The 20,997-nt window shown below is 39.6% G+C and overlaps 1 protein-coding gene across 14 annotated transcripts in view; it reads left to right on the top strand.

Moving 5' to 3' along the window:
- Positions 1–20,997, top strand: part of MEF2C (myocyte enhancer factor 2C) — a 141,549-nt gene that overhangs the window by 86,611 nt on the left and 33,941 nt on the right. For 7 of the 14 annotated variants that reach the window (XM_075526945.1, XM_075526948.1, XM_075526953.1 and 4 more), the window contains 2 exons: positions 17,257–17,316; positions 17,462–17,599. In XM_075526945.1, the coding sequence (XP_075383060.1) occupies positions 17,257–17,316; positions 17,462–17,599 (198 nt within the window). Of the gene's footprint in view, positions 1–17,256; positions 17,401–17,461; positions 17,600–20,997 lie in introns of all 14 variants that reach the window. The other 7 variants (XM_075526956.1, XM_075526952.1, XM_075526954.1 and 4 more) reach the window with 3 other exon arrangements.

The following is a 20,997-nucleotide window of genomic DNA, read 5'->3' as shown; positions in this document are numbered from 1 at the left end:
AGTTGTATTAGGTAAAAAGAGCCCTATGCTACCAAAAGCCAAAAAACTCTGATATGTAAAGTCCACCATTCAGGTTTAATTAGACCCCTGATTTAAAGCCTAGAGTGGTCAATGGGAGCCTTCTAACTAATTTCAAAACTCCCTGGTTATGGTTCCTAGGACAGACACCAACTTCTACGGATTCTGTCACCTTTTGTAGGAAGCAATACTAGAACAGGTCTTATTTCTACAAAGATTCATAGAAGTCCTGTTTCAGAGAGTGAAACTATTCACAAGAGGAAAGTTGAATGCTCCTGAAAATATCTGCAGAATCATGGCTTTATTTCTGAAGCAGTTCCAGTGTCAGTAAGGGTGGCAGAATTGGGACCTAAATAGTTCATACCACGAGTAGCATTTATATATCTATACTGAGAAGTAAAAACGTCCACTTCCCTTCCATGCCACAGAGACTTGGCAATAAGTGAACCCCCTTCCCTGAGTAACAAAGGCACTGTGCAAGAGGAGCTTCATCACCAGAGAGGATGGGGATACAAAAAGTCAGTCTAATCCTGGCTTTTTGCCTACTTCACTCCACCTGCTAGGGAGCTGGCATTTTAAATGCTCTGCTCAGGGCAGAGCACCTTACCCTTCTGTTTTGCATGAAGCAAAATAACTCCATACCTCTCCTTCCCTGCACTGAACACAGATAACACTATCTGTTCTTGAGATGCCTTTCCACAGTTTTCTGGCAAAAGTTCTGTTAAACTTCAAAATATGCTGACTTTTCTTCCTTGTTACAGTAAGAAGGTATAAATTAATTATTTATTTGTGTACTATAAAATTTGCATCCATCCTTTATGTATTATGTAGTTCATATTGATTAGACTCCATTTGCCCTGAATTCAGGGAGGCCTCTATGTGTTTGTTTATATAAAAGACGATTGAAATTGATGTAAGTTGCCAAATTTGCAAGGCTATAAAACCTCAAACACATATGCTTTATTGTTCTACATTTTTAATAATCACAGGTCTAGTGGTCAGCTGTGAATTAATGTCCATAGTCCAGAACTGTTGAATGTAGTTAAATCTTAAATAGCCATTTTTCTTTTAATTAAAAAAGAGCCTTTAAAACAGAGTTTCAATCAACATTTTCTTTATGTGGTAATTTATAAATCCACAACTTTAGGTTGTTGTGTTTTCCTTACTTAATTTTGCTATGAGTGTTTTTATATATGGTTACCAGTTAATGGAGGAGTAAAAACGTCTATTAAAAGAAGTTGCATCATCTGTGTTCTGAACAGTTCATTAATGCTTTTGCATGATAGACAGTGGTGTTAAAGGAAAAAATCTGTGATATATTGGATAGGCTTGCATTAAAAAAAAATCTCAAACTCCTTTATTTATATCATCCTGTGTGATCTACAGACAACTATAATTACATTTTATAGTGCAGAGTTATAAAAATGTGCATGCACTTTACTTTGGGTTGTTAAAGTATACGTTTATTTCTTTGATCAAATGTTACAGCACACAGGCTGTTCAAAGAAAGCAAATTATAGAAGAGTCAATAAGAGTACTTTAAACAACACACAGCTGCTATAGATTGATTCAAAAGAGATCAAAATCTTGACAAAGAAGCAGTTCCTAATGGAGTGTATGGTGTGTAAAGTATATTTAGCTTACTACAACAGAATCATGGCTATAACATGAAAAACATAAAACCACATAATTTTTCTTTTCATTGTTATAATCCAAGGCTTGGTTATTACATACTTCTAGCATGTTCAAACATATATCAGTAAAATGGAAGCTTTACACTTTTGTCTCCAGCAGTTACCAGTATGTGCCTTAGCATTTAATCTGTGTTTTTGTAACCAATGTGAAAAGAAGCTTGCCTTCTCAGATGTAAATTTTCGCACAACCCACATATATTGTTTAACTCATGAATAAAAATTCATAATTATGCTCAGAACTTCCCATCCTATATCTGAAAGTGTTTCACACAAGGGACTAAACATAAACTTTAAAATATTACTACTAAGGTCATTTGTCCAAAAGCCTAATCTGGAGGCACGTGAACTTTGTGAGAGATCTTATTATTTGTTCTTGAAGATTGCTAGGGGCCTGCACTGTGCTTACTAAGTATTAACCCAGTCTGGGCCAAAATGGGGAGTGTTTTCCCAGTTTAAGCCCCAAAAGATCTAGGAACTGTGAGTCCTCCATGAACAAAATATCCCTGGCAAGCAATTCCTAATGCAAGGCACAAGTATAGAATCAAGCTTTTCACAAAACAGAATGAGAAAATATTGCTGGTGTTTGTGTGCTATCAAAGGGACAGAGACTTCAGTTTAATTCTTTCTTAAAGGATTCTTTCTGCATTTTATTCAGACTCTATTCAACGTAAAATGCAAACTCCAGCTCTGGAGCAGAAATCGGAGTTCAACAGACTCTTCCCTCAAACAGAAGTGCTGTAACAAGCCACAGAGCTCTGTCCCCTACTGTGTTCTGTTTCTCTGACCCAATAAATGTTGCATTTGTTAATGCACAAAAGCAAAATATTACGGGGAAGTGCAGAGGTTTAACCTATCTAGAACTGTGTAGAGCATGGGAAGCTGGGTAAATCCTATCCCTTATAGGGATATGGGAGACAATAGATTTGTGTTTCCAGTTTTGTGGCAGGTTTCTAACCACTAGTTGTTATACAGAAAATCTGCAACAGCAGCCTTTTCTTAAAAGGGAAGAGTGACTCTTCATGAGTTCTTTGAGGGGGGACAGTATGCCTGAGTCAATGCCTGAATGCCCAGTAGGGCTTTGTAGATGAAGGTGTCTCTGCAGCCCTGGGTAAGCAGTGTAACTTCTGATGAGGGATAGGATTTCCGAAACCCCGTTTGCTTGGTCTGGGTCACTCACAACTTCATCACATGCTGCTAGGTTTGGATCCTGTTCTGTAGCACCAAACTCTTCCGGTGCCGTGCATACGAAGCCTCAGATCCTAACAGAGTGTGAATTCCACTCTGGAGGTCAGGTGCCTAAATAGTAAGTATAGCCAAATAAAGCTTTCTATGTCCCTAAATCCTTTATTGGACCTATTCCATAGCCCTTTCCTGTCACAAGGCCCTTCCTTGGAGCAAGGGAATTGCAGCAGGGTGTGGACTGCTCTCTATGTTTTCAGTGTAAGCTCAAAGCAATGTGGCTAAGAGGGAACACTCCTCATTGACCATTTTCCTACCCTGTCACTTTAAAAAATGCTTCTGTCCCAAAGGATGCTTAGAAAGGTGTGCTCTCTTTTCTCTGTCCCGGAGATGTCTTCATTTATAGCTTTCAAACACTGGCAGGTATAGGGGGTTCTGCCTGATTAGCTTCATTAACAGAACCCTTGAACTGTTAGGACCCCCATAGATAACTATATTTGACAATTCTGACTTGACCTGCATCAATAGTATGGAGTTTGTTTAGTAGGACTAAACTAACCTGATAGTAATGCCCATGAGGGATTCACAACTGTAGCCTGAACAGAAGTAAGATGCTTCTGGACTTGGATTTGAGGTGAAACACTGGATCCCCAAGGGTTATAGAAACCTCTCTTGTCTCTCCCACAGACTAAATTTTTCATTCCCTTCCCATTAAGGAGTCTGAGAAATCCTCCTACTCCTTCTGTACAGTCTTTTTCATGGGAGAAATGTTCTTAATTCCACCTCCTCCTTCACGGAGAGTGATGGAGCAAAAGAGCTGACTAAACATTCTGCAGTTAAGTCTGCTTCCTACTGATCTCCATGACCAATTCAGTGGCAGGAATAAAAGAAGTACTCATCCATTCCTGCTACCGCTATTTTATTCTGGGGTCTTGTGATCTAGCATCCCCCAGGCAGAAACAGGAATCCTGCCACACTTTGGAATCAATGCAAGTAAGCTTTGCTGCAGTTTATTTGAAAGTTTCACATTGTTGAGGAACTCCAGGCAAACCTCAGGACTGTGAACCTCTCTGCAGAGACTTAGGAACAAAATTGTGCACTGCTGAACTGGAGAAATTCTTATATGCTCATTGCTTATATGCCCATTGACCTCTTCATGGAAAGGATCTTGTAGCATTACTGATTTTCACTGAAATTTTGGTTATTTAGGACTTGCTGGTCCCTTTTTCTACTGTAAGTGCTGTGTGAAAGCCTGGGCCCATTGAAATCAGTCAGGATCTCTTTGCCAGATCTCTGATTTTAATACATCAATAGTAAAAGGCAGAGTCACGTGTCTTTTGAGGTAATCTCATCTTCAGTCTTATCACAGTCTCTGATTTCTTTGGCACAGTCAGCTTCTGATTGATTTTAAAATTGAATTTTCATATTCAAACATAAAATAAATAATGTTAGAGAACCTGAAGTATTCCTTTATCATTAAATGTGATACTCTTTACCTTTCCTCTAGACTGTCTTACTGCATTGTAAATGCTCTGCAGAGCTTAGGAAAGAGCTCTTGCTACTGCAGCAGCAGGCTGACGGCTGCAAACGGCTTAGAAGATAGCCAAGATAACGGAATAAGTAAATGAGCTTGGTTTTCTTGCCACAATAATGTCGATAGGAAATGCTGTTGTTCCGTTTCTCAGCATAATGGTTTCAGATTCAGCCTGTAGTTGGTCCAAGTAGCTCCGGCACGGCTAGATTTTGGGACTCGGAGTAGTGCTTGTGCACCTGTGGATTTCAGCTCCTCCTTAGGTAGGGACCCAGTATGGTTCTTCCTTGTACACAAGCTGAGCATGTTAGAAAAAAAGTCAGAAAGTTACTGACTTCTGAACATTTTTCTTGGATAGACAGAAGATTTACCTTTTTCTCAGGAGCACAGTCCCCCAAAGCACTACCTGTGTCCGTGTTGCAGAACACTGCGAACTGATAAATCACGAAGGAGGTCAGTTCTTTATAACAAATACAGTCCTTCAGGCTGTTCTGAGTTTGGGATTCCCAATTAGAAAAGTTCCCTTTCTTATATGTAACATGGGTCTGTGAGACTCTGACTGAGGCTGTCTGAGGAAACAGCTGTGGTATCTGGAGATGTGAGTACCCCCAAGCTATTTATTGCCTTTCCTCCCTTGGAGTTACCACCTTCGCAGCAGAGTCAGAGGAAGGGAATGCATGCCCACCCCTTGGCCGCTCCACCTCCGCAGCTCTGGTATGGGGTGAGTAATCTCAGATGGCAGGGCAGAGCAGGCAGCTCTGCACGGTGATATATACCGCAGAGGCGAGAGCCACCAAAGCTGGTCAGAGCCCACAGCTAAGTCTTCACCAAGTGGGACAGTACCAGTCATGCACATGTTCACAGCATCCTTCATTCCCACATCTACCAAGTCTTGGAAGAAATTAAATAGCCTGAAATCTTACTCCATTTGTCCAGCTCTCCTGCAGAATTAGGGGACCCAAGCAGAAACATCTTCTGTAGCCCACAGAATTCTCTGTGTGGGAATACCATATGATTAAAGGTTTGAAGATTTCAGACAGTAGGGCTTTGGCAGGCCAATATGCCAATTCTTCTTGACAAAACTATAATTTTGTCCAAAAAAAGAAATCCAGTTTTACAATGAAAAACCCTAACATTTAAAGTATGTTTTAGCTGCTTCTGGAGGAAGCTGAAATTTTCACAAAAAGATGCTTCGTTTCTGAATGAAGATATTTTTTTTTTCTTTTCTATTTTACCTTCTCAGCCACGAATTTTCTAATATCTCTGTAATCTGGGTCCTCAATTCTGGTCACGCTTTTGTGACTAGATCTTGAGTCTGCCTCTGCCACTTCTGCTTTCTCAAGCAGTGATAAGAAGCTGCTCTGTTTCTCAAGTTTTCGTCCTTCCCAAACAGAGCACTGAAACTGACCATTATGTTGTTAATTTAACTTAGATACAGAGGGCAGCATGTAAGCCAGTTTTTTGCAGGTGTATGTGAGGGTCCGTCTGTCTATATTAAGTTTAGACTCCTTACTGAGTATATTACAGTTTGCTTGGATTTTTCCTTCTTATAGCACCCCAATTACACTGGTAATTACTATCATTCAACTTTTTATGAGGGAGAACTACAGAAAAGTGAATTAACAAAGCCCATGCAGTAAGTTAGTAACAGAAGTGGGAGCTAAACTGCAGCTTCTTGGAGTATATGGTAGCAGCTTAACCCTGGGATAATCTTATGTAAAGGGGCTAACCTTTTGCCTCCATGATGGCACACTTTGCAGTAATGGAAATTTAGAATTCCCTTGCCTGGAAAGCTTCCTAAATTCTCCAAAATCTTTTCAAAAATCTAACCACTTTTTGCTAATTCTGTCAGGTCTGATTCTTTCGAGAGAAGTGCTTACTCCTCTCAAGGGAAGAGCAGAGTGATAGGAGCAGTATGACTTTTGAAGAAGTTACGCTTCAGGAAAAGGGAGTTGCTTGAAGGACCAGCTTTCTAGAATAATCGTGCAGTTCTGGAGTTTCACACACTTCCTCCATAGACCTTCTGACTGTACTCTCTCACTCCTTTTTTGGCTAGTGTTTAGTTGAGTTATCTGCAAGTTTAAACTTGCAAAGTTTCTGTCTGAATCTTACACTCCTGTAGGATTTTTCACGGGAAAACAAACCCCAGTTCTTTGTTTCTAGCAGATGACACTGGTAAGCAGACAAATGCATATCATAGTCTAGAGATTTTAGCAGCTGTTTAAAGATAGATACAATTTGCACAAATGTTTCTGGTAAATAACAGAACTTATATAAATTGTTGGTCTAACAGAAAAAAACAAAGCCATCTTAAATCAAGTATGAAAGTCTGCATCGTTTGAGTCATCTGTTTTCATAGTTAAAACCATGGGCCAATTTTTCTTCTCAAATAGTGCTTGCTCACTCTGAACTTAGTGGAGAGACTTCCTTCTCTTTCTCCTTGGTGAAAACTTGACTGTATCAGCAGAACAGTGAGTTGATGGTTATTGCTTTGTGCTATTTAAGGCCTCCATCCTGCAATGAAACAGGAGGCTAGAGTTTCAGAGATCTAACCTCTATTATAATTCACCATTTTTGAAAAATATATTGATTTGGGCATTTTTACCAATGGATAAAACAATTACGGTACTATAAAAATAAAAGGGAATGTTCTTTTTCCTTTAAGAGGAACTGCAATTCAGCAACATTTGCTCATTGTCCTATTGGTACCATTTTTTGTAATACCATGTAATTTGATCTGCTGTAAAAAAAATGTTCGAATTCTGGAAAAAAAAAATCTGTTCAGAACATTGATACATTCAAGATTTTTATGGGAGACCTCCAAAGAAAACCCAGGTGCTGAAGGAAGTGGTGTTCTTGTCTCAGTGGGTGGCATTTTCACTGCTGAGTCAGTACTGCACCAGTTCAGTGCTGCTGGAGGTGCTCTGTTTCAGATGAAATGGAAAAGCAAAATGTTGTGGTCATCAAAGATTCCCTGGCCCCATGGTTAAGGGTGAAGGTGTTTGCCCCATGGTCTAAGAAAAATTCCATCCCAAGTAACTTAACGTCGTATGTTACAATTTTATTTGTCTGAGTTACATATCATTTCTGCTCCTGAAAACACTGGCTAGCATAGCTGCACAAGTTGACAGTATATTCACCCCAGGATGGCTGCATTTTAATCATGTGTGAAGCAGTCCTTAAACATATAAATTCAGAATGTCTTTGGGATCTTTTAGAACATAGATAATGCTCAAAATATATGCAAAGTATAATTCCTATCAGCTGCCATCCTTTTTGTAATAAGTTTTTGTGACAAAAGATTCTGTAAAATATATATGTTACCCTGTATGTCACATTTCTCAAGTATTTTGAATATGGCATTTAGTATTAAAGGTTCCCATTTATATCATGGAAAAACACCAGCTGCCTTTGAAATAGTTAATTGTTTCTGCAGTCATTTATATTAAGCCCTGCATATTTCAAATACTGTATGTTTCAAGAGATAGTAACACTGATGTAACAGACTTGGTAACACCACTGTACATCTAGAATAACTCAACTGGTGTCTTTACAGCTGTTCCAAATCCAGCTACAGATTTACACTAGTGTAAATGAGATCTGACTTCAGCCTTGTATTTGTGTATATGTCTGACTAAATTAGACACAAATGAAAATGTTGAGGGCAGTGCTCCATCTGGAAGAGCTGGAGTCAGTGGAGAAGGATTATAGATAGACAAACATAAAAAGAAGGAGGGAAATAACAACCTGTTGATGATTACAGTGTTTATTTTTAAGTGGCCTCATATTCCCTAAAGAAGCTGAGATGATTCTGCTGAACTACTGTAAAGTTTATTTTTCCATTCATATACTTTCTGTGTCTGGCAGCAAAGCCTAGTACAAATCAAATACACTATGTCTCACCAATATCTTCTTCTATTTTAAATATGCTCAATAAAGCTTAGACAAAACCTGGCCATTTAAATACTTCATACACTTTAACGGTTTTGAAAAATCAGTGAAGGATATAATGGACTGATCTTATGCTGTGGCCACAGGGCAAGAGGCGAGTCAGAGATCCATCTATTCTGGCTTTAGGCCATCTTTGCACCCCTTGGAAGACTGGGTCTGCTTGCAGACTGGTGGTGCTCCTGCTAGTGAACTAGTGGAAGTAGCCAGAATACAGAAGTTTTGTCTTCATGGAGTCGTTCCACAAATACTGAGCCTTGAGAAATACTGGAATTCTATTTTCTGTAAATCCACCTTCCAAGACAGAGGATGGAAAATGAGGTTTTTTGCCACTAGGCTGTAGTGCTATCCTTCATTCTGCAGGAGAAGGCACACATTTATAGGCAGGGCAGCATGCATAAAAAGTGGTGGGAAGAACAGGAAAGCAAGCTGAAGTTTTCTGCCCTTACCTACATATTCTGTATTTCCATTACTCAAAAACGGTGCCTGTGACAAGCCTTTGAACCCTCAGGAAGGGGTTACAGTCATTGGGGTGCTCAAAGAGCGGTGATAACTATTCCATCCCTAAAACACAAATATCCTGAGAATACCTCTGATCTAAGTAAATAATCTGCTAATTTTGTGCATGAAGCACTGACAGCCAGTCTCTGAGAAGTTGTCAGGTTTTTATAACACAACAGAGTAGAATTCGACTGTCTTTTCAAAGTACAGGTTTAAAAAACAGCTGCACCGAAGTTTCATTTTAGCACAGTCTTTGGCTGTAAAGGGTGCATTTGACAGAAGAGTAAATTTTGACTAATGTTTAAAAGGAATTTTGTTTGTCCAAGGCTGATTTTTTTTTTTCTTTTTAGATCTCACATATCTGTAGAGGTGATTTTATCAGAAGCTGTAATCACAACTAGGTCAGCGTTGCATTTATGTCACTAATCTTAACACCTCCAATTAATCTCGCACGTGAATTCATTATTTAGGAAATGCCAATCTTGTCTGGAAAAGCACATAGCTTTTTTTATCTCTGCTAATCCAACACACCAGCAATATTAAGCCGGTACTGTACTGCATCATAGCAAACAGAGGCTGGTCATGCTTATGCGTGAAGACTTCTAAAAAATCCCTCTAGATTAGAACAAAAAGGTGCTGAGAAGCGATCTAGTAGGGGGTGTGTATGCATATATATAAATATATGTATAGATATATATACACATATATTTATGTATATATATCTGTAAAGCGCAAATGCTGCGTTCCTGTAGGCTGCGACCACATCAGAGCCGAGAAGTGCGACAGCAGCACGGGTGAAGAAAAACCAAAAAAAACCCAAACCCAAACCGGCTGGCTGGCGGGGCCGGGAGCGGAGCGTCCCCAATCAGCGCCGCAGCCCCGGGGACAGCCATCTATGGCCATGGGGCAGCAGGTGCCAGCGCTGACAGGTGCGGATGGCGGGGATGCGTGGCATTGCTGCGGCCGGGCTGGGGACCCGCTCCCCGCCGGGATGCAGCCGCATCGCGCCGGCCAGCGCCGCCGGTCACTTGATGCTCCGCTCCCCCCATAGATTCCCGGGCGGCTGGGCTCGGCGGGTGCTGCCGCCCGTCTCCTCTGTCAAGGCCGGGGAAACGCGATCCCCTCCATTGAGGGTTGGCGTAGGAATCCTACGTCAGCTGCCCAGGGGGATTTGTGGGGTTTTCAGACCTTCTGCGCCGCGACGACGGATGGGAAAAGCCTGAAGGGTGAGGAAATGTCTTTACTTAGAACCTCGGGATTTATTCAGATCTAAATTCTTTTAAAAAAAACAGTTTACAAGTGCAGTGATGGACAGAAGTCTTTCACGTGTCCCATGAAATACTTGTGAACATAGGAGGGTGTAAGCTTACTTGCGTTGCATTAACAGAAATTTTAATACAAAGCTTTAACGCTGTGGTCTTCATGTGATTTGGTTTTGTTTCTTTCTGAGAAAATCCAGAAAGATACATGGTTTAGATTAGCTGCTGTGAGATCTCTGAATCTGACATATCCTTCTTCTATTTATACTTATAAAGCCAAAGTTGCCCTGTGTAATTTAAGTCAATACTAGATAGAAAAACACTGGCAAGTGGGTAGGATTGAACATTAAAGAAAGGGATTGTGCTTGGTTTCTTTTAGAAAGCAAACCTCCGCCATCCCCCCATCTCCTCCATCATCAGAGCCTCACCATCTCTCCAGAGGGGTAACCCGGGCACAGCAGCCAGACGGCAAGGTGTGCTCCTCATATGGATGCAGGAGACGCACTGCAGAGAGGCAGCAGGAGATGTGGTGAGGCTGACCAGTCTGCTACAGACTGCAAGGTCAGAGCGAACAGACTGCACCTCCGGAGGGCTGTGCATCGCCCTGGCTCAGGGGCTGCGCCAGGTGCACTGCCTTGCAAAGCTCCCCCGTGCCCAGCGTACACCGCACGGCTATGGGGAACAAAGTAAAAACCCCACCGTCCCAGTGCCCTTTCAAAAAAACACATTAATTCGGTTTTATACAGGTATTACAAAATATTCTAGGTATGCCTTGTCACATGTCAAGAGCGTGAGTGGAAGAGAATAGACTGAACTCTGTAAGCAGGTAGAAACCTCGTGTCCTGATGAGCTTGCAGCACACGCGTATAAACATCCATAACACGCTGGTCGATCGTTCGTAAGCAAAGAGAAGCAGATGTTACTGGCAGAGGGTGTCGGCATTGTTTGGTTTCACAAGAGGTGTGATTAGAGAAGGTACTCGGAGGAGAGAATAATCACTTGGCATGCAAAAATGAGAGGCAAATCCACGCAGAGGGTTTGGTGTATTGTTGTGAAAAGCACACTTACGTGTATTTATTTGAAGAAGACACGCGTACAGGACCAGATAATGGAAATTTTTTTTCTTTGAAACTTCGGTGAAAATAAAATAGTAACAAAAAGGTTAACATGTGGTTACAGAAGTTCAGCTATTATATAAGCCCTCTAGCTTATTTCAAAAAGAGTATAAACCACAAAAGCATTTTATGATTTATACAAAAGAGGTAAGAAATGTTCCATTTTTCTGTGTTACTGGTATACACTTTTTTTTGTCTGCAGCTTGTTAGATAACAGTAAGTATAATAATGTTTTATCTGATTCTCCTAAACATGCAATTAAAGTACATTAGTACCAGCATACTAGTTTATGTTCTTTATTAAATGTAAAAATCTAAGAACTCTACATTAATGGAACATAAAATTTGAGATTTTAGTTACACAGAAGTCAGGGAATTCAGATGGACGGTTCCCATAGCAACCTATCTCTTCCTCTCAGTGTTTTTCATTTCACTAGAACCTTTCATTACTTGATTGCACCATACATTGTATCGTGCAATTTCATCATAAAATTTCATCATTATATAACTGTGCAACAGAAGAGTGAAGGTTGTCTTCACTCAACACTTTCTAACTCTCGCACAGAGAGCAAACTGATGCTTAAATGAATCGGGCCCCTGATGTAAATATTTTCTACTGTTTGGGGGGACCTCCATAAATTTGGCCAGGTTCTTTGGAATGGCTATAAATAATAAAGCAGTTGAACACAATAGCGTATCATTCCTTTGCAATTGGCTATTCTCTGCCTTGCCACGTAGATATGTGGCTCCAGTGAGCAAAAGAGAGACCAAACTGTTTTTCATTTGTGGCTAAAATATTTATCCCATCCAGATACAGGAAAGAAAGTGATAGTGGAAAATGGAGGGCACTTGTGGTTTTTGTCTTCTGACAGTGGAATATAATTTACCAAATTACAACTTTCTGGATTGTCATGGTCACTAGTGGGGTTATCAGTTAGAGATCATTGTGATGACTTCTAGACAACATAGCAGATACGGGAATTTGTAGAAGTAGACCTGTAATTCTGAATTTTTCCATACTGTAAATTTGGATTACAGATGAAGAGCCAGTGAGATTGCACTTTTCATTACACAAATGAAGACAGTGATTAGCCTTGCAATAGTTACGTCTTTGTTGCAGAGGAAATCAAAATGGAACAGACAGAGTGGGCTGGTCTGAACCTTTTGGGGACCTTATCAACCAGCCTGTTCTTTTTAATTTGGCAGCTATACTGTGAGCATTTCCAAGCCCAAATATCTGTGGCTTCATAAGCCCTGGAGTGCTGTGGGGAGCAGTTCCACAGCAGATGAACCTATTAAGAAGAACGAAGATACCCCTCTACAAAGATGAGCAAACTAAAGGATAGGATGAAAAAAATTTGAATTTCTAACCTTCTTCACTCTTCCTGTTAAAGAAATTCTAAAAGAAGAGGATAATACTGCAGAAACAGAGAATGGATTAGGAAAATGAAAGGCTTTTCCTCCTCAAAAGCCTTCAAATTGCGATGATTTCCATTGCCTTGATAAAATCACACCTGGCTGGTAGTGCCATATTTTCTTTTGTGCTTTTGTAGTGATGATAAACTTTGCATGAAATGAAAGTAAATAGTTGTTTATACTTCATTTTACAGCCACCAGTATGTCACTAAGTCAGCACTTCTCTGAGTTTTATAGAGCAGGATTTAGGCTAACTTGCTGGCATATGAGATTTCAACCAAAGGTTGTTTTCCTTTAACCATTTTGTTTTTCAAATGCCTTGGCTGATTTTAGGTTATTGGAGTCTAATATAATTACTTGCTTAATTGCTTGGAAGAAGTAGAGCTTCCGTAGTTCAAAAATGGCTTATTTTCTTTAAAAATAACTGAAATCTGGCTTGGGGTTCTCTAGAATGCAATGCACTATACAATTGTGTAATTTTATCCCCTTAAAAATTCCCTGAATGGTCATTAAATCTTTGGAAACTAGCTAATCTCCAGGAGGATGCGATAGGTCTGGCTATTTTCCAGGGTTTGCAAGAGGCTGTGACAGCTTAACATGGTAAGAAAAATGGTTTCTAAATCACTGCAAGCCTGGGTCAAAGATTCTAGCCTGCTGAAACCCAGTTGGTCTTCTTAATGACTCCAGCCTTCTCTGATGTCCAGAATCAGACTCTGCTTTCAAGAGGTGACACAGAGCAGCAGAGAAGAGGAAAAACTGAGATGGAGTCCTGAGAGCTTGTGAATAAGAATGGGTCAATTACATATTGGTCAGCACCACTTTTAGTTGTGCTGTACAGCTTGTGTTGTGTTGAAGCACAACACTAAAGGACCTTTATGAGAGGTATAATGTGGTAGGTAATGATCTGGAGGAGAGTAAAGTAACAAATAATGCAATAAAACAGGCAAAACTGTAGCCTGCATGTTGAGAAGCCAGAGATAATGCTAAGATGTTCAGGATCATTATATTTGTCCTGAATACCACTCAGTACCTTAGTGCAGAGGATAAGTATGTCACTTTCAGCCTGCTCTCCTCTCCAGAGGAGGACTGTGTATGTGAGTGTGTGTGTTCATGTTCCAGTGCAGTCTATCAGTCTGTTCTTCTGTCTTTTCCCTTATAACTTTGTTTTTTATTCAGTGCCAAGCAAATCTGGCGCAAAGGGAGTGGTCTCACAGACAATGAAATTCCAACAAGTTTCATGAAAATTATATGTTCTAGTGCAGAAAAAGAGAACTAGAAATTACTCCCAGAAAGACTCCCAGCTGAAGGCAGCATTGCGGCATGAGTTCTTACATACAGAAGCAACAAAGAATCAGCAGGAGGATGGGTAGGGGGCAAGAGAAGCCTGAAGAGACCCAGCCACAGAAAAGCTTCTCTGGATATTGCACTTTACCCCAAAACACAACTCACAGGGAACCAGGCATTAGTTCCAGCACTTACAAAGCTAGCAGCTGTGCCTCCGACTGCAGCACACTTGTGGAAATTTCTGTTGCCTAAACTTATCCCAACTCATTGAAGCATGTTCTTTTTTTTCTTTTTTTTTTGTGGGGGGCGGGGGCAGGCAGGGAAGAATTGCACTGCATTAGTGAGCTTGATTAGCCATGTCAGCCAAAGTACCAGCCAAACACACTGGATTGATGGGTTTTGCAAGAGAAAGGTTCACCTCTACTCTCTAGGGCTACAGTTAGTTTTGGGTAGAATGCCAACATGATTTTACTAAATTTGATATTTGGCTTTTCTGGTGAAAATAGAGATTGCTTCTTCTCTGCCTGATATGGCAGCAACCTGCTTTCTAAGGATATAAATATGAAAATAAATATGTAAGAAAATAAAAACATTACTATGTTGAAAGGGAATCTGGTCTCTTTTTGGAGACTGCTGCAAGACATTCATTGGGTTACATTGCCTTTCCTCCTCTGAACCTCTGAAAGGTGGCAGTGCATTCCTGAACCTCTACAAACCACAGAAGTGACTACCTCACATGAGTGCTGAGTGGATAGTTGCAGAGCTTTAGAGCATTGTGAGTGTGCTGAGGACAAGGTTCATCTCCTTTCACCCAGACACGGTCTTGTGAATGCAGCAGGCAAGGATTTGGGAATGATGGGAAAGGAAAAGATTCAAAGAGGCTGCAAAATATTCCCCCTCTTGTCTTTCCATATTGCTCTTCATCTGGGTTGTCTGGTAGGATAATGATTGTGCGGCTCCCTTCCCTCACCTATGCCCATTCAGTTGCTGCTGTGTCAATCTCTGAGAAAAAAAGAGGTCATTGCCATTTGTAAATAGAGGAGCTGGACTGTCATCTCAAAGCTTGGAGTTGAGGATGCCATCCAATCTGGCTCACATCAGCGTCATTCCTCAGAGACTCCATGTGAATCAGCAGGACTCCATCAGTGACTCAGATGAGCTCAAAAAAAGGTCCCAGGAGTGCTGATCTGGGTTTCATGTCTGGACAGCTTGATCCAATGTATCTTGAAAACAGAATAATTTATGTATTCAGAGGACAACTGTTTTGTACTTATATGCAGAGAAGAATGTTAGTTGAGATTAGTTATTCAGAGGCAAAAGAGAAATTTCACTTTTAATATATCATATTGTATCTATTAAATCTATCAAACAACCGCTGACTGCAAAAGCCCTCTTTATAATTGGCTTGTTTCAAGCTAGTAGCAGTAGACTATTTCTGTTCTGTTCATTAACATTTAAAAGATAAAAGAGACATAAGAGGGAGTGGAGAAGAAGTGCAGAGAATCATTCAGGTTGTTTTAGCTTCTTAAGGTTTGATTCCAATGGATATATAATTTTGTCTGTGTGTCAGTAGTAGCTCATGGGATTAGACTTCATTAGTGAAATCTGCACAGATACAAAATTTGAAAAGAAAGATCTACATTGAGCCAGCCTTCCACGGTCGCCTAAATCTGTTTCAGAGGTCCACAACATGAGTTTGGAAGGCTCAGATCTCTTAGGGCAGATCACCATCACTTTGCTGACTTGATGAAAATGTGAGGTTCGAGGAGTGTGTCTCCACAAGGAAAACAGCTTTATAGCTTTTGCAGAAATAAGAGGGCTCTGTTCTTAAGTCTCAGGTAAAATGCAGAAAATGAAGTCTAATTTTTAATAAATGAATACAATAGTACAGAAACAAGGTATGACATTATAATACTTGAGGGCTTTAATGGTGGTAAACTGGGCATTGCCATAAAGAAAATAATTAGGAAATGTACTTTTCCAAAAGGAACGAAAAGGTCAGATGAGAGGCAGCCATTCTGAGAAGGCAGAAAGAAAGCAGTTAGAGCATCCCACACTAATACACAGCACAAGCATAGCCACTTACTAACACAAGAGTGCTATGTGATCTGTATGTTCAGGTTAGCCAGGTTTCAACTCAGAATTAACTGCAAGCTGTCTAATAAAGTAGTAATAGCCAAATGGACTCTTTGAAGAGTTTTTGACTGAGAAATTCTTAAAGCTGAATTTGAGAACTCTTACAAATACTGACTTTGTGTACTATTGCTTGTAGTTCGGGGGTCCACAAAGACTTGCTTCTCATATTCTTTTACCTTAATGAAGCCAATCACTGTTCTTTGGTGATCTGTCGAGGTAGATCAGTTAAAACCTATTTGAGGCCAGGCAACCATTCTGAATTGTTAGCTACTGATTTCATTCTGTTTTTAAGCTTTTTCATCTCCGTTATTTGTCTTGGTGATGATGATCGTGGTCGTGAGGGTTGAGCTGCTGAACCTGAAATTCATCTGGTTTGACTTTTCACTAAACATCTGTTTTAGCAGTGCTTTTTCCTGTACATTAAGCTTCAGCACTGTGCATTTGTAGCACTGTAGCTGGAGTCAATAAAAAGTAAACACCATGTCTAGAAGCTCTTAATCGGTATTTCACAGCCACATTAGGAACTCTGTCCTCCCCCTTGTCCTATCAAAAGCATACACTTACGAATGGCAGGGCATTGCTAATGTCATCCCTTACATCCAATTCAAAGGAAAAATTCAATTTAGGTACTCCTCCTTCTTCTTTGTGAAGAACATGAATTCCTAAATTTGTTGCAGGGTTTTCTTTTTCATTTCTTCCTCCTGTATCTTTCTTTAGAGAGGGCAAGCTATGTTTCCTTTAGAAAAGGAAAACACCAGGGTATTCCACTGTAAACAGTATGCGTTCTTTACTTTTAATGTTCATTCATTTCAAATGGATAAATATGTTAAAATAAATTGCATTCAAAAATAATCTGCATTCTAGGTGGGTATCTTAACCCCTTAATGCTATCGGATATGGTGGGAGGGGGGATACTAGCACAGGCACTTTGCCAGATTGCCGGCTTTGTTCTTTATTGATGGATTAGAGCTTCAGAAGAAAGAGGTCTGTATGGTCCTCTCTTGCCACTCATAATTGGAGACCTACAGCATCAGTGTGGTGGATCTCTAGTCACTTTCTTTCCCTAAAGCGTAATGTAAAACCTTCCACTGCTGGGCAGTTTGTATTACTGTAACACTGCTGAGTCTTTCTTGCAGCCTGTGTCAAGGATTGAACTTTCCAAATTATGTATTTCAGACGTTGAGAAAGAAAGGACTTAATGGCTGTGACAGTCCAGACCCCGATGCAGACGATTCAGTAGGTCACAGCCCTGAGTCTGAGGACAAGTACAGAAAAATTAATGAAGATATTGATCTAATGATCAGCAGGCAAAGATTATGTGTAAGTACTCTGAGCTCCCTTTCATTTTTTTTACTTTTTGATATTTCTCTGAACCTGGCAGGCATTGAACAAGAAAGAAAACAAAGGTTGTGAAAGCCCCGATCCTGACTCCTCTTACGCTCTCACCCCACGCACTGAAGAAAAATACAAAAAAATTAATGAAGAATTTGATAATATGATCAAGAGCCATAAAATACCTGTAAGTACCAAAGGTTAGATGGCTGTCTGCTGATAACTGCTGCAGTAACAAACCATAACCCTTTCAGTTCTGGCTTCTTAAGGAAAACATTTCAGCTGGAAACAGGCTTTAATAGCCCAATATATAATTAAACACTGTGGTCAGAAAATTTCACACAACATATTTTTCTTCCAAGTCTCTACCTCTGACACACAGACAAAGCCTACTATAGGTGAAACCTACAGAAGGAAGTGAAATATACATATATACATTGTATTCACTTGATTTACAGAACTGTTTTACCACACCACTCGCCAAATTATATCTAAAAAATAACGATGGAAATCTTTCTTTGTGGACAGGCTAACAAACCCACAGAATACTTTCTGTGGTAATATAGAAAAAATTATGTAGAACTGAAATTCCTTTGTACATCATTATTAGTATGTTCTGTGCGTGTCACTTCAGTTCTCAAGTGTCTCTGCTAAACTCAGTTGCAGCACTGAAGGGTTACAGCTACTTGCTCGCTGCAGAGAAACAGACTGCATGAGAGCCTAATGGTAGGATTCAGACATGTTTGTGTGTTGGGGTGATTTTACAGATTTATCAAAGAATTTGCTTTGACCTCATCAGCATTTCTTTAATGCTTTAACATGAGCTAAATTTTGTTTTAACCAAGTCAAAATTTCTAACCATCAGTCATATGCCTTGCCAGATATCTAAGAGAAATAACTCTGCATGTGCTATTTTGTTTGCACAAGACATACAAGGGGAGAATACTTTGTCATTATATTTAATATTACATTTATAAAGCTGATAAAAAGAATGTGGAGGTTTGGAGGTTATATTTGTGTATCCAAATGTGTGTGGAAGAGAAAGTAGCAAACCAAAGATCTGCCCAGGTCCAAGGAAGCATCTGAATTTCATAGGTAACTGCTTGCTTCTAAAAGAGATCATTTGGATGTCTTCATTCCTCATTCCCACATATAGGTTGTATAGTTAGCTGCCAAAAAGGATGTCTGTATACCCAGAATGAGCAAAGTCTCTTCTGTAGTGCTAGTCAATTGTGCATACAAAATCTGATACCTAAGCTGAGGATACCTCCTAAGGATGCTCAGATTCTGTCTCATGCAGTGTAAGTGTTTTTTCCATTAATTCTCAGCAGAAAGATTTTCACACGAGTTAATTAAAATTTGAAGAAGTTCTCACATCATGGTAAAAGTATTTTTGCAAAAAAAATTTAAATAATAAAGATTTTCCCAGTGACCAGAATGGCACCAAATTTGATAAATTAGTATTTGGAATAGCTAGTTAAGGATGCCCAACATGTATATAAAACATCAGGGAGGAATACATATATATTCCATCTTTTTTACCTCCCTTTTTATCTGCTTCTTTAGATAGCTGTTTTTCTCAGGAAAAAAAAGCTCTAAAGCTGTCACCATGAATTTGGTTTCTCAGGATGGAACTCAGTTTGACAAACGATGACTGCAACATTTAGGGTGACTGTTATAAGCTGGAATGCTTAACCCTTTTTCACGTCAAAAATCTTACCAATAGCCATTCCTTTCCTCTTTCAAGGATGACCTTTGGCTTCTTCAAATCAAAGTGATGGAATTTTCAATCATAGTATTTAACCAAGCTACTTTTCCATCTTTAAAATTGTGTTTGGAATGGTCCTTCAGATCCTCTGTTTCTCTCATGTGATCTGGTTTTGTTCCAACAAAGCAGCACATGTTATAACCATTTAGAAATCTTAAGATATGAAAAAAAACCTTGGAAAAAAACTCATTCCTGTGGTAGTGAGTTCTATCACTTTCTTTACCTCCATAAGCATTTGGGAAAATTGTCTTTTCTGTAAAACTAGGAAAGTTCTAGGAATTAGAAACAACACAGTTGATCTAAACATGGTGCCTCCCTTTTGTCCTCCCAAAAATTAATGGACTTTCCCTCTGGTTGCTTTCATTAAATTTAACCATTTTATATCAAATATAGTCCTACTTCAGCTGTTAACTTGGTGATTAACTTGGTTTCCTAAGCTGTATTTTGGGTATAATGTTAACTTCCTACCTTGCAGGGATGTTACAAGGTACAATGTATTATCTTTTTGTGAAATACTTCAGAGATGCTTCAGACATACAGAACTGCAAAATGTTAGCGTTTCTTTTCATGTAAGACAGGATATCCCTTCTTTGAATACTTCACACGCAGAGCTCAAGGTCTGTGTGCTCCATCAAGCTGCTAACCACAAAAGGAAGAATCAGTAGGTGTTCTCCCCTAATGCAACAGGAGCTCCTTCTCTTGGCATAAGCCGAGATGTAATGGGGAAGATGGAGCTCAAAGCTAGTACATGATGGAAAATTGTAAATATAATATATTTTTAAATATATAATATTATATTATATACAATAATATACTTAACTGTACAAATCAATATGACTTTCAGGGAAATCGGGGAAGTTATATTCATTTACTTGTAATCATCAAAGGTAGCCAAGAACATTGTGGGGAAGAAAGCAAAACTGAACAAAAAGTCACCAAGTCAAGTCATTAAATGACTACTAAAAAATATATAAAACAATGCAATGCCTGTGCCTGGTCTTGTAACAGAATAAAGCTGCTGCCAAATGAAAACAAAATTGGCTTTTGCTCCTAATAGCTAAGGCCAATAATGTTTCCTCAGATAATTTTCTGGGGATAAGTATTTATATTGTTCTAAAACATCTGATAATAATTAGACATTTATTTGTACTTTTCATAAGAGTGATGAAAGCAGAGGAGACAGAAATAGTCCACTAGAAGGGAGCTATAAGTATCTCTGTCTCTAAATAAATGAAAGCCTGGTTGAACACGGGAAGGATAAAAACAATATTTAACACAGAATGTTTAGTCCATTAATTTCCAAGGGTTTTGAGTCCCCAACACTGTGCTTTGCACAACATACCACAGCTTGTGGAGCATACATCTAACACAGTGTGTGCTGTACACTGGCAGTTTCCTCTCAGGTGAGCCATCTGCCCTCTTTGGCAATTGTGTCCAAAGGAGAAAAGACAGAGGAAAAAACAAACAAACAAAAACCCAAAATGTGGCAAGCTGCATACACACTAGAGTAAGGCTACGTCTATGTTAGTAAATTAGCAAATGGCAAAGAATGTACCAAGACAGTGGGAGGTACTTGTCTCTGCCCCGAATTATTTGAACAGTCCCTGGCATGCTTTTGGCACCTGCCAAATAATGCTCTCCCAGACAATTTCTTAGCTCTGTTTGCTAGCTAGTCCAGGCCAGGAACAATTCCCAATTGTCAGTTTATATGTAGTCATGAAGTTTTTGAGGTTGAGAAAGCTTAATAGTATGGACATGGACTGCTCTGTGGCCTCAGATGGCCTCAGTTCCTAGGCAAGTTTAATTTACTAATATAG

The sequence above is a fragment of the Mycteria americana genome, chromosome Z, assembly GCF_035582795.1.
Source record: "Mycteria americana isolate JAX WOST 10 ecotype Jacksonville Zoo and Gardens chromosome Z, USCA_MyAme_1.0, whole genome shotgun sequence".
Taxonomy (NCBI): Eukaryota; Metazoa; Chordata; class Aves; order Ciconiiformes; family Ciconiidae; genus Mycteria; species Mycteria americana.
This window is presented reverse-complemented; position numbering and strand designations above follow the sequence as displayed.